Source organism: Argentina silus (genome assembly GCF_951799395.1).
Source record: "Argentina silus genome assembly, chromosome: 10".
Classification (NCBI taxonomy): Eukaryota; Metazoa; Chordata; class Actinopteri; order Argentiniformes; family Argentinidae; genus Argentina; species Argentina silus.
In genome coordinates this window covers 7,824,799-7,839,574 of record NC_139664.1, presented here as the reverse complement: position 1 = coordinate 7,839,574, position 14,776 = coordinate 7,824,799, and the positions used below count along the sequence as shown (strand labels likewise).

The window sequence follows — 14,776 nt, the reverse complement described above, 5'->3', positions numbered from 1 at the left end:
TAGGCCCCACTTTTAAATGATATACACTGAGTGAATCTCAATCTACACTGACACAATCCATGGCTTTCACATCCATTTTTATTGAACCGGTATTGCATATCATTGCGCCCACGTATGTGTTTTGTTGTTGTTTATCAATTCCATAGGCCTATATAATCACTTGAAATAAATGAACAAACAAATACATCTTTAGGCCCTAATGATAAAAAGTAAAAACAAAATAATATTAATCAAATGCAATATCACATCAGTGGAAATGAAAAACCCTCCATCCTTTTTCTATCTTTTCCTCACAGAGCCACTTTTCTTGTCCTCCGACTTCTGCTTCCTGACGTCTTTCTTTACTTTTGACAGGTTCTCATACACGTCCTCCTTGTTCCTAAAACAAGTAGAGAGAATACAACATGATGGGCCTGCTAGTTCTCTTATCAAGAGATAACGATGCTGTGACCATATTCCTCATCGTTTCATTTCACCGCAATCTCAATGATAATTGATTCAACACAGTTCTGGCATCACACACATAGTGAGTCAGCTCCACAGAAGGTTACGAGCGGTTAATGAACGAGACGAGTTAGAGGAAACGGTAATTAGGTGGATGTACCAAACAGGAACCATTCAATAGCTCACAAAACATTAACGGGGGCACTGAGCCATCCATGCCAAGCAGTGCCAACTTCTCACTGTGTTGTACTGTACTTGAGTCAGGGTTCTTATTACAGGGGTGCCTGGGAATTGGGAATTGGGCACTGGGTACTTATAACAAATCAGTGCACCCCTATAACTGTTACATTGATTTACATTGTTTACACTGGTCTGAACCCCTCCCTGAGAGTCGGTGTGCAATTTGAACCCTTGTTAGACTACGGTCTTGTTGGTGGTAGAGTTTGGTCGGAGCAGACAGGCCAAGATTCCTCCTGGCTTTGTGATTGCATCAGTCAGTGTGTGTTCTGTGTTGTCTTTTGTAATTGGTCTATTCTCTCCAGAGCCAGAGGGTTCTGTACAGCAGGGTAACCTAGCCAAGTGTCCCCCCTCCAACAGGTCACACAAACGTGCCCATTCAGTTAAGTCTGACAACAGAGGGATGGAGAGAGAGAGGGAGGGAGAGAGAGAGAGAGAGATGGAGGGGGGGCAGGCAAAGTGAACAACAAACAATGGCTCCATTTTCAATATGGCTTATAGTCATTAGGCACAAGGGGCTTGTTGAACCTGTATAGGAAACCAGCTGCTCTGTGCACCCTCCTTCTCTCACTAAATTAAGGCATTGCACAACTCTGCTAGCCTAGCAAAAACTGTTTGCGTAAGCCGAAGACTGTGACTGAGAGAACTTTGACCTGAGTGAGAAATTAGTATGTGGTTTAGAGGAGAGATGAGAATATGCACAGGGCTCTCTCTCTCTCTCTGTCTTTCACGCACGCACACGCACACACACGCACACGCACACGCACACACACACTCACTTTGAGACCTTCCGGCTGGCTGCCTGGTGTTTGGGCTGCAAGTTCCCGTATTCTGTCTCAGCTCCCTGCAATGAGAGGAAGGAAACAAGGAGGGTCAGAGTTACACATGACAAATTGTACAGGGAGAGTCAGAGTTACACAGGATAGATGGTACAGGGAGAGTCAAAGTTACACTGGATAGATGGTAGTCATAGTCAATACATTAGCATTCTCTCTTTTTGTGTCAATATTCATCTGTCACAATGAAGCCTCTGATAAGATATCTGTCTGGAGGCAAAAAGATTGCTAGCTCGAGGCAAGACAAAACAGTGATAGAGGGATCTGTGTCAGCACACACCTATGACCCTAAACGAACCCTTGGTGGTAGAGAAGCACATTATTTGCATCACTCTGCTGTTTTTCAGCATGCGTTGCTCAACAGTTTGTCAACTCAATAGACCAGAATGGATCTACTCATTGATCTACTGTACTTAGTGAAGTATCACCCCCTAGCCCCATGTCTGTCGTGACTTATCTTCCAGTATCTGCCCTTATCTTACTTCAGCTGCCCTTTGTACACTTCTTTCTCTGAAAAGTATGTTACATACTCTACCTCACATACTGTACCTCACATACTGTACCTCACATACTCTACCTCACCTGGCCTGTCGGTACTGGAGGTATTGCCATTACCACTCAGCACATTACCAGCAAGCCCAATACCACTAAGTCCAATACCACTAAACACCCCACCACCTTTCCCCCAGCTCCCTCACCTTGCTGGCCATGAGCGAGGCCTTAGTGGCCTCTATGTACTCGGACACAGCCAGGTAGATGAACTTGTACTGGGCCTCCGTCTGCACCATGCCTGAGCGCTGCTCTCGTACCATCTGGATGCTCTTCTGGATGTCGATGTCACAGTCAAGGCCTAAGGAGAGACGGAGGTAGGGACAGATGGGGAACAGGAAGGAGAAAAGACCCAGGATGTTATTGTATTGTATTTCAGAATGGTGGCAGAAGATTTGATCGTCAAACAATATAATTCTAAGGAAATCTTTTCACATTATCGCAGTCAGAAAAAAACATCTAGGTCACATTTGAAGACAATAACTCGCCTTTAGTGTCAATGGTCTCGATGATCATGTCCACTACCACAATGGTGCCAGTCCGACCTATCCCAGCACTGAACAGGGACACAAGAAAGACATAAACACAGGGGGATTACTATATAGAAAATAACCAAACTATATAGAAAATAACCAATAGTGGATGTTGATTGGAACAAGATCACATCTGGGTTGTTCTGCAATGGGAGTTGTGGAGTGATCATGAATGGAAAAATCTTTACACACAAATGACCTCTTCACACACACCAGGAATGGTGACCATTTGGTTCCCTGAAGGACTGATTGGGGGTTGTCCTGTGTGAGGATGGGATGGAAACTGAGCTGTATTCCTACAAACTTGTAAACACTCTATTGTCTTAGATACCATAATAATACAAATAATCACTCGACCAACAACTTAAACTCATACAAGACACCTCACTATACTAGATATCACAAGGGGAACATTCCTATAGGATAAACTGTCAGTTGACTGAAAAAATTGAGTACTACAACTAATCTTAACAACTAATGTTAATCCTGAAAAACCCCAAGATAATCTTAACCTTGAACCTGAAATTCTAATGAACTAACCAATCCTTACATAGCACAGTATAGTAATTTAATTAGGACATTATAGATAGATGTTGCAATGTATAGACATGGTTATCCTAAGTAAATGTTCCGAATGTTTTTGACCCAACCACCAAAACCCCTTTTTAGCCATACGCTACGCCTCAGCTGTAAACCAAAAACAATTGGTTGCACCCTGTCATGTGGGAATCATTCCATAGGGAACATGTGTTCTACACATTCCAACCTTGTCTGCTATATTCTGTGACATCATCACACACTCTGAATTCGCCCCCTCGCGGTCTCTCCTTCCTCCTTCCTACTTCCTACTCTAGACCCTCTCACCCCATTGGCTAACACAGCCGTCAGTTACCTGCAATGGATGACCATTGGCCCAGCGTCTGGGAACTCGGCATGTTTGGAGTTGACCTGAGTGAGGAAGCTGAGCACCCCTCCTGGCTCCTGGGGAACCCCGTGGTCGGGCCAGCTCAGGTACTGGTAGTGCCAGATAGTACGGACCGAGTCCACCTGGAATAGAAGAGGGTAGAGTCGAGACGGGTCAGAAAACACAATGCTTTTATAACTCTAACTCTTTATCTCTGCATTTCACAAACCCAAATAACCACAAACAAAGCCAGTCAAAAAGAAAGCATCAATAGGCAGTTTGAGTAGTTATGGTTTATTGTAATAGCAGTCCTGACAAGACACTGTAGCTAAGATCACTGTGCTGTGTCTGGAGTGTGGTAGTAATGACAGAGTTGATTCAGAGCATTCAGCAGGAGGGTTTACTCTACCTGGTCCAGAGCATTCAGCAGGAGGGTTTACTCTACCTGGTCCAGAAGTGAGATCTCCAGGACCCGGATCTTGTAGTCACTGGCGTCTCTCTCGGACACAAAGGAGACCAAATAGCTGCCCACCTCTTTACTGCCCTGCTCCTCTGGCCAGTAAGGGACACATTTATTCTACAGAGGAAACACATGGACGAGGAAGAACAAGAGGAGAATGAACAGAGATGAGGTGAAACGTTTATACTGTTTAAAGTCGAGCTGTCAACATGTTGTCGATATTTAAAGTGTATTATTATTACTTATTGAAATCATAACATCATAGGCTAAAACCGAAAAATCTATTTGACTTGATTTCTCCATGGCATTCTTTTTGGACACTGACCCGTCCCTTCTCGACCTCCCTCGTTGTCATGACGATCACCCTTGTGCGCTCCTGCCACACCATCTGCCAGAAATCGTTTACAGTTGTTGCGAGGCAGCCCTGGCAGGCGATGTAAACCTTCTGGTCATTCAGCTCCCGCAGCCTATTCTACAAACAGACAGCGAACATTCCACTATTAGACAAACTTGGTAATATAATACAATGTATGGTTAATATAGGATTTATGTTATATATCATAAACACTGAGTATTTATATTCAGACTTGAGATGGATTCTTTGACAATCGATTATCATCATTTTGACTAACTTTGGGATTACTGGATGAGGACCACATATAGAGAATGTATGGACTCACTGCAACGTAAGTCGCTTTGGATAAATGGCATATATTAGGTGACCTATGCACTTACTGTCACATAGTTGGCATTGATATAATCTGAGCCAACAACATTGGGATCTCCAGACTTCAGGATGACCCTGGTCTCATTGACTAGCAGGAAGACAGTTGATGAGTGGAGAGAATCAGAGTGGAAAATGGAAGAGAAAATGGAGGGGACATGAGTATTGCTCTTCAAAATGTTCCTTAGGATTTGTCACAATACTGCACTACATAATGAGTTCATACAACAATGACAGGCTCTCACAGGGAAGGATGTTCTTATATCGGTTTTTGCTTTTGTTTTCTGGCCTCATCCCTTCTTCTCTGCTCTTCTTCACCTTGGCCTCCAACTTTTGAAGGGCCTAGAGTGAGAGAGAGTGTGTGTGTGTGTGTGTGTAGGAGAGAGAGGGAGAGAGAGAGGCAAGAAAAAGAGAGAGAAGAAATAAATTGCGTCAAATAGCAGTACCACATCATACCACATGGTGGTAGCGAACAAGTGGTGTCTGACTCTCATGGCTGGAGAGAGTGAGGTCTATGACCTACAGGCTAAAAATCTACATGAATCCACTCCCCCCACGAGTCAGTGTGAATGTGCACCATGAGTGTGGCTCACAGTGAAGCTCCCCTTCGCAACACTACTTTGACTAGTAGTCCAACGGCGTGTTTCAAAACACACTTACGAAATTGCACAAGATTTGACAACAATATTACACACACCCAGCCTAGGCTACCAAACTAAACATCAAACACATAGAAATTCAGTTTTAGATAAAACACAATAGGGAAGAGCAGGTAAAGGGTCATTCAAAATGACCTCTCCACCCCATCACATCTACACAGACGTGTTACTTACATCAAACTCCTCCCAGAATCCTGCTTTGCTCTTCTTGTCTCCCTCTCCCTCGATCTCTCCCTCCGCTGTCTGGTCCAGCAGTTTCACTCTGCTGTCGATGTCTGCTGCATTCACTCTGGTGGAGAAGTACGGCTGGGTGAGGAGGGAGAGAAAGAGAGTATATTTGTGTAGAAGAAAGAGCAATAGGAGATTAGGAGGCATTTACAACGTGTTCTTTTTACTAGATTAATTTTTTTCTGACACCAATGATGTGATCTTTCCTACCTGTGTGATGTAGACTCTAACCTATATAAGATTCTAACTCTCACCTGTTTGAGGTGCACCCAGTTGCCTGACATCTCCTCGATGCCCTTGCGTTTGTAGTGCTCCACCAGGTCAGACAGGGTGTCAAACATCTCTGAGCCCCCCACTGTGTACATGTCATTCTACACACACACACACACACACACACACACACACACACACACACACACACACACACACAAATTAAGTGGGGTAGGTGTTCTGTGTCGTATACTGTACAGCACGTTTGCCTTCCTTTCTGAGTGTTCAACGTTGATGAAGCTTCGAGAAAGAAAATCAATCCCATGTAATCTAACATAATCTAATGAGATGTAATCATACTCAGCTGGCACGGCTCAAGGGAGTCCGTCATTGATTCAGGAGATTACAGCCAATGCATTACACCATAAGGAAACACACCTGATCCTTGCCCTTGTGCGTGTGCTTGTTCAAGGAAAAAAAGTAATCTTTTGATCCTGAGTTCCCCAGTCCAACAATGCCTCACATTCAAAAAGGGACGGCTGCACGAACCGCAGCTAAAAATACCTAAAACCCCCCCAATGGTGCTGACGACACACCGCGCCTTATAATCTATGAAAATGAGGCTGGAGATGAATGTTACAGTTTAGCTGTGGTGTCCTTGCACGACATGGCATTCTGAAATAGCACTGCTATTTTAGTGGCAGTTCCAGTAGTGTCATGAATATTGAATGTTCTCGTTGTGAATTCTACTTCTCTTGTCTTTCTTTCTCATATTTGAATGTCCTGTGTACTTTTCATCATTTTCATGATTTTCTAAGTACAGGAAGTGCTTTTCTGTGACTACTAAGTAACTATAACTTTGCATATAGTTTTTCTACACAAGTAAGTAGTTGTTTTTCTACACAACACTTTATTATCATTAAGAGTGAAATGTGTTTGGCTGAGTAATTTAAGAAGGGTTTAATTTAAAAGACAGACATTCAAACATACAATATTTTAATACTACATGTTGCCATTATTCACTCAACCTCAATGTCCTACATGTATGAACTTGGCTGTTGAAGTGTTGTTGTTGTTCTTGATATATGATGAGTTTCGTTATACATCTTTACAGCTGGACGGTCAGTCATTGCATAATCATGAGCATTTAGAGGAAACTGGGACTTGATCATGTTTCATAACGTGGTGTGCTCACATTTGGGAATGCCCCCACTGGCTAATGAATGACATTAAGGCATCCACATTATCTATGTGAAAGCTTCAAAGTAGAAAAACACACACACACACACACACACACACACACACATACACACACACACACACACACACACACACACACACACACACACACACACACACACACACACACAGGAGAGGGATGGAGAAACGCGTACACACACCTGACACATGACTTTGATGTGGGAGACCCTCCTCCCTCCTCCTGGCGCCTTGCTCTGCTCCTCTGTCAGAACAGACATAACGAAGTCACCTGGTTTAGACAGGGACTCACGCACCAGGAAGGTCCCAGGCTCATCACGTTCCCATAGCAGCTTCTCTGCATTGGGGCCCGACAGGTGTCCATGATACCACCTGGGTGACAGAGGGAGGGTCAATGCAGCTCGGATGCAGAACACACTGGTGTACAGAACAAACTACATGGTCACACAGACCAACTGTGAGTGATACTGCACACTACTCAATGATAAGCTTGTGTCATCAATGACAGTCAAGCAGACTAGACAATCCATCATAGACAGGAGTCTACTGCCTATTTACACCACACACCTGTACAGGCTTGTCATAAACAACATAGCGTCTATGTGAACAGTGAGGGACGGATCCTATGGTGCATGCAGACCAATATTATTATACCAATAGATACCACATAGACCAAAATATCAATATACTGTACGAGCATATCACTGAGAGACAGAGGATATGATAGACACAGATATACTGTGCTTGGTATGAATGGAAAGACACCATAGGCTGCACTTTATTAATGACATGTTCAGATGTGGGTGTGGTATTTTCAGTATTTTTGTACAGTGTACTGTGTGTGTGTGTGTGTGTGTGTGTGGTGTGTGTGTGTACGTTTGTTTGTGAGAAAGTTTACACTTGTTGAGAGACCGTCTGAATGTGCTGCCTTCCGTTTAAATTTAGGCGCAGTTCTCGATTTCTTCATCTGAACATCCTGCATTGCGGTCGGAAAATTCTGATGACAAGATTTCATGGCTTGAGATGTATTTATAGCCCCTCACAAACTACAACCCCCCCCCCCCTTCTCTGTACAACATTTTCTTTAATTCTCTCCTTTTCTTGCTCCTCGGTTTAGTTGGTGACCACCATGCAATACATCAAAACATTCATCTCTGTAAAATAAGCTGTCTTTAAAGTCGCCTTACACAAGGGGAAGTTAAACATAAAAAATGTTGATTATTTTTGCAAAATGAATTGCTTACATGAGTGACAATAAATCAATCATATAAAAAATGCTGATGATTAATAAATAATAATAATAAACTGACACTCTGGGACATAAAGTGTGACGTATTGCACATTCTCTTGACACTACAGCACTTGTGATACATATTCTTTGGATTATCAAAGATAATATCTGAGAGCATCTCAATATTATCTCAATATTAATGTTTAATATCAATATACAGCAACAGAAGGATGCATACTTGTGCAAAGATGGACAATGAATTGAGTGGCTGACATCGACCTTACGGAGGGGGTACAGTATTCAGGAGTAACACGTTATCATTTTGATTTAGCATAAAGAACTGTTTCATCTAACTTCTTCTCATTTATCAGAATAGAGAGATAAAGATAGGATAGGTGTGGTGGCCGAGAATCAGATTTACAAACTACAAATCAGGTCGTCACTGCAGTATTTGTACTGAGGGTGAGAGATGGAGAGAGAGACTGAAGACTGAAACAGAGAGTGTTAGAGGTTATGAGAGAGGAAGACAAGGAGGGCCCGGTCACTGTTTTCAAATGTGTCAAAACTTAAAGTTTCCAACCGCAGCTAGAACGGGAAGTTAAACAACTGACAGAGAGAGAAGAGGGGGGAGAGAGGGAGGGGCAGTGAGTATGAGTGGTTTACACACGCACGCACACATACACACACACACACACACACATACCCATACACACCACAAAGACCAATGTACCTAAATAAGGCCACACAGACGGAGTGGGTTAAGGTCAATAAGAGCTAGCTCTATAGTCTCAGCTAGATTGCGACAGCTATGCTGAGATTCAATTAAACTGAAATGTGAAAGGTGAGACACAGAGACACAGAGTCATCTAGAGGGTGTCGGGGTTGTTTTTATAGGGTTTGGGCTAGACGTGAGAGTGTGGGAGGTTAGGATATACCCAGACACAGTGAGAAGGAGAGGGGGTAGGAGAGTAGGAGGTGAGAGAGTAGGGGGTGAGATTATACTGTACCCAAACACAACAAACACACTATACTTAAACACAACACACACACTATACCCAAACACACTGCAATAACCATTGGGTTGTGATGTCAGAGCTAGATGGTGAGAGGTGATGTGTAGGAGGAAAAGGGTTAGGGATTAGAAGTTAGGGGGGGAGGAGTTAGGGTTCAGAGGTTGGGGGTTATGAGGTTAGGATTTAGTCAGGGGTGGGAGGTGAGAGTGCACGGACCTCTCTGTGGTGGGGTCGGAGCAGTTGAGGGGGTATTTCAGCTCGATGATGGTGCCGTCTCTGTCCTGCAGGATGCCGTTCTCTGCAGTATAGTACTCCACCAGCTCAGACAGCGTGGCAAACTTCTCCCCTCCGTACAGGTCATAGTAGTCCCCTGTGTTCTGGATACGGATGTGGGTCACCAACTCTGACACCCTGGACGACAGGGGACAGGGAGCAGGGGACAGTCAGTGCCATAGTCTTCTGACAGGTGAATTGTATTTTAGCCTGTGCTGGCACAGCAGAGACCACCACTGTACCATCTGGAGTACAGCCAGGCAAACCACTTTGTTTCAAATGGTGCTGCTGTATATGTATTGCTATATACATAGTCAGAAAATGATGTGTATTTGAGTTTTGAGTTGTTTTAGAGCAGTGTCTGAACCTGAAAGAGAGAGAGAGAGAGAGAGGTGGAGAAAGAAAGGGACAGAGATGGAGAAAGAGATAGAGATGGAGAAAGAGAGAGAAGAGAAAGAGAGAAAGAGATAGAGAAAAAGAGAGACCGATAGAGTTCCTCTACCTGACGGAGAGAGAGAAGTCTCCCTGGTTCTTCTTGCTGGGCCGGGCCAGGAAGCTGCCATGGACACCTCGGCTCTTCAACACAGCCTCAGCTTGCAAACCAGAGATATCTCTGTGGAACCACCTGGAGACATACACACACACATTACACACACTTACACTAGTTACACACACACACACACACACACACAGAAAAACAAGATACACACATACCTGTACAAACACACTGATTATACATACACCGGCCACTTTATTAGGTACACCTGTTCAACTGCTCAGTAACGCAAATATCTAATCAGCCAATTACATGGCAGCAACTCAATGCATTTAGGCATGTAGACATGGTTAAGACGACCTGCTGAAGTTCAAACCGAGCATCAGAATGGGGAAGAAAGGTGATTTAAGTGACTTTGAACATGGCATGGTTGTTGGTGCCAGACGAGCTGGTCTGAGTATTTCAGAAACTGCTGATCTACTGGGATTTTCACGCACAACCATCTCTAGGGTTTACAGAGAATGGTCAGAAAAAGAAAATATCCAGTGAGCGGCAGTTCTCTGGGCGAAAATGCCTTGCTGATGCCAGAGGTCAGAGGAGAATAGCCAGACTGGTTTGAGATGATAGAAAGGCAACAGTAACTCAAATAACCACTCGTTACAACCAAGGTATGCAGAAGACCATCTCTGAACGCACAACACCCAGTACTAGCAAGGTGTACCTAATAAAGTGGCCGGTGAGTGTACACATGTACACCAGTTGCAAACGCAAAAAAAAGATATACCTGTACAGACACAGCGATTACACACAAACTAATACACACAGAAACCAATTATACAAACACTCTCACACACATACTATATGGATACATACGTACACTTGAACACATACAGTATACCTGTGATAGCACAGAAACGTCAAACATTATGCGCCCTTGTATCACATATACTCACAGACATACCTGGTCATTTACACCCAGACACAAATGGTTATCATCGCGGCCTATAGCAGCCATATCTACACTGAGTGTCACATCCTTGATATATATAGTCCCACTCAGCAGGTAATAAGAGATATCATATGAGATTATATGCTACTGTTATATACATCTACAAAATCAGGTGTGAAACCCAGTCTCAACCTCATGCATTCCATATCAAGTCATCAATAAAACACATCCCTTGGTGAAGGTGTGTACGCATAGTGTATAGTGCATTATGATTTAAAAAAAATGTAAACTGTTTCGGGCGAAAACATTTTACAATACCAGAAATGTACAGACACGCACAAGGCGGCCTTAGAGAAATAAAATACAGGTACGCATAAACCCACATAGAAGACCACACCACAACTCTTTAAATAGATTTCCCCACATCATACATATCTAGACTATGCTGCTCAAGCTTCATCTTACAGCAGATGAATGCTAAAGGCTAGCGGAGGTAGAATTCAGAGTACGGGGTCATTGTAATGCATTGTGTCCTCCGATTCTACCTCCCCAGCCTCCCCTGGTAGAAGGCTACAGATAGATTAATACACCTCAGAGTCAAAAGCGACTGGTCATTCTCCCTCAATAAAACTGAATGGAGAATGACAACTGACACAGTAGTCGATGTATCGATTGATACGTTCCTATTCATCTTTTCTGTCTTGGTTCTATCAAATGGACTATGAAATAGATATCTATTGCCAATGTGCCTCATACAAAGTTGATGAACAAACCATCAGATGATCAAGAGTATCCAGCTCCTGTCAGAATGAGGCAACATTTCAAACAATGACAAATTACTACAAAGTACAATATTGGCACAGTATTTGCAAAAGGAGGAACATTTCCACAAACTCAGATGACAGAGCACAGACAGACAGAGAACTGTGACAGATGGTTAGAGAAAGAAAGAGAACGAGGAAAAGAAAGAGAGAAGTTGACATCACACATTCGGCAAAGGAGGATCAAGACCAGAGTTGAGCAACTGAATAAGAAGTGTCCATAGACGGCAGAACTCACCGAACCATTTTCGCCTTCGCCTTCGCCTTCTTCTACACGGCCCAAAGAAAAGTAAACAAGATTGTGAGGTATACTTATAGTTCTATAATGCACACGCTCAAGACTAGCAGATTGTCATCAATGCTAACGCGACAAATACATAACAATCAATCCATTCACATGCTCTTTCTTAAGATTGGAACACCTTGTCATTTATAGAGTAAATTCATCTAATGTGTATTTCTATTATACTGTATTTCTATTCTTTCAGTCTCTGACCCTGACAGCATCCCTCACCTTATTTCTCTCTGTTTCTATCGCTCGACACCCCATACTCAAAGACCATCCCTACAAACTACATTCTCTTCCTCTTTTCCTCCCACACTCATCTGTCCATCTATCTGTCTTCCCCACCATCTCTCTCTATCACTCCCAATCAGTAGATAAGTAAACATCCTTACTGTTCTCAGCTCCTTCTGAAAACAAGTGACAATTTCGCTGACAGGGTTCTATATGACTTGCCCCTCTGTCCCTCCCCTCGTTTCTCTCTGTCTCTCAGCCTTCACTCTCTCGCTCCTTCCTTCCTTTTTGTGGCTCCTTACAAAAAACAGAGAAAGGAAGACAGACAGGAACATAAATAGCTGACAGACCGGAATTCCTCTTAGATAGACATACTTTAAAAATATCAAGACAACTAAAACACTTTCGTATTCATCTCCAACTAACAAATGTCCACTGACACCTCTCTCTGTCTCTCTCTCAATATCACATCTCGATCTCTTCAGGATGCGCGTTGCCCCACTGTTCTTATGCAGTGCCAACACACGCAGTGCAGGTGCAGGTGCAGGTGCAGGTGCAGACATAGCAGCAACACTGCATATGAACACTCTTCCTCTATGAAATCATAACACCGAGAGAGCATTTTCTAAAGGTCAACAAAGGAACTACACACGTCTGCTAACAGGAATGAATATCAATTTAGCCCCTCAGGCATATGTTGGTACAGCATACAACCTCATACAGACCCCCTTTTCTCTTTCTCTTTCACCGTCTGTTTTTCCTTTCAACCCACTTGTCTACCATTCCTAACCTTTTCTCTTTCTCTGTCTGTTCTCTACTGTCTGTGTGTGTCTGTGTGTGTCTGATGCACAAAGGTCAAGTTCACATTACACTTCCTTATTTGCAGAGCGCGACCTTCCCCCCCTGTATAGTGTGTCGCTATCTGCTTTTAAATGGCTTCCAGCCATGAGCTTATCAAAACAAAATATACAAACTAACAACTAACCAAAGAAAACACACAGACACAGCTAGAGACAATGTAAAGAACTATAATGGTCACGAAAGATATAAAGCTTAACATGATGGGTGGGGTGGTGGGCTGGGTTGCATGGACCTCACATGCCCACAGCACAAGTCTGCTAAGGCTTGACAATAAAACTACATTTCCCACAAGGTAGCAGATAGCTGTTCTAGCTATGGAAGGCACGGCATAGCATTGAAAGAGAGCTTTAGTTTAGAGCCAGAAACATAACTACAGTACCTGTTCAAGTTGTTGCTGCTTCAAGAAGATGGAACATGGAATGTAGTGACACCAAAATCCCTCTGAAAATAACTATTGTAAGAAGCAAACAAGAATCTTCCAGGGCTAACACTTTGACTTGCAAATCATATTCCTCTTGCCTGGATGATGATATCGGTGATTTGAATTTATGTAAAACACATTGGATTACTAGCCAGTGCCAGTTTAATTTGTTCTATTCTAAATCAATTGGACTATACAGCACAGAATCAGTACAGACATACACTACACACACACACACACACACACATCCTGCAGACATCAACAGCACTGCAGGTGTTATTCAGCTCTCAGAGCAGTGGTTAACACCAGATATTTCACTGTGCGCACACATACGCACACAAACCCCTCCTCCCCCCCAAACACAAACACACACACTAGCCTGGAGCAGTTTTAGGTTGGGTTCTCTTCCCCTTTTACACCTGTGAGCTTCACATCCTGACAAGAGTCAGTTGGTTCAACCCCCTCAGAAATTATACCGACACATTCACTCTCCCTACGGACGCTGACAGTGTAATATGCTCTTCCTTATTACTGAGTCTAGCAGTGTATACGACTGTATTCTAGGAAAGACAAGAAGAAATACTGTAAGTAGTAAACGTTACTGTGGCATTATGCCCACATCTTGTCCTAATTACCATCAACAGGTGAGAGGATAGGTCACATGTAGGTCTCTACCAGGTTGGTCTCTACTAAGGTACCCTTAAACATCATTGAAGGTCAGTTTTGTCTTCTACCCCTAATGGTTGGTGGGATTTGGCAACTACCCAGGTTTTTAACCATGACATCTCAGGTCAGCAGGAGGAAAAGTAATGATACAAGACACTTACCCACAAGACATTGCACGCCCTCTTGCACAGGTGTGACTCCACCATTAACTAATCCACACACACTACTAGAACAGCCGTCGAAAGCAGTCCCTAGTTTTAGGTTTTCATCTGGTACAGTACCCCTCTTCCTCTACAGTCTATCCCTCTCTGCCTTTCCTCCTCTCTTTTTTTCTGTTGTTTCTGATAAGATACAGTATCAGCAGGCTCTGTTACCCACCCCGTCTTCTCTCCCGCCCTGTAATTTACCCCAATTTTCTTAATTACCCTGTCTGTGTCTGAGAAAATAAGCCTGTTCCTGTTCCTGTCCGTCCCTCCCTCTCTCTCTACTCCCCACTCCCTCACTCTAACTGTTCAACAGGCCACCT

The 14,776-nt window shown here is 43.3% G+C and overlaps 1 protein-coding gene across 7 annotated transcripts; it reads right to left on the bottom strand.

The window, feature by feature from the left end:
• Positions 1-58: 58 nt before the first annotated feature.
• ptpn6 (protein tyrosine phosphatase non-receptor type 6) lies at positions 59-14,544 on the bottom strand. Of its 7 annotated transcripts, XM_083679140.1 has the most exons (17): positions 14,412-14,544; positions 12,464-12,599; positions 12,024-12,055; positions 10,022-10,144; positions 9,463-9,657; positions 7,185-7,374; positions 5,829-5,945; positions 5,521-5,652; positions 4,933-5,029; positions 4,699-4,778; positions 4,289-4,435; positions 3,949-4,080; positions 3,492-3,646; positions 2,555-2,622; positions 2,216-2,367; positions 1,461-1,525; positions 59-379 (listed from the first exon to the last, which is right to left on the bottom strand). In XM_083679140.1, the coding sequence occupies exons 3-17, from the start codon at positions 12,029-12,031 to the stop codon at positions 280-282; spliced, it is 1,761 nt and encodes a 586-aa protein (XP_083535266.1). In that variant the 5' UTR covers positions 12,032-12,055; positions 12,464-12,599; positions 14,412-14,544; the 3' UTR covers positions 59-279. The 7 variants fall into 7 exon arrangements, with proteins under 7 accessions (XP_083535266.1, XP_083535261.1, XP_083535265.1 ...); XM_083679135.1 differs by lacking the exon at positions 12,464-12,599 and having other exon boundaries at positions 14,412-14,538; XM_083679139.1 differs by lacking the exon at positions 14,412-14,544 and having other exon boundaries at positions 12,464-12,810.
• Between the last annotated feature and the right edge of the window lie 232 nt (positions 14,545-14,776).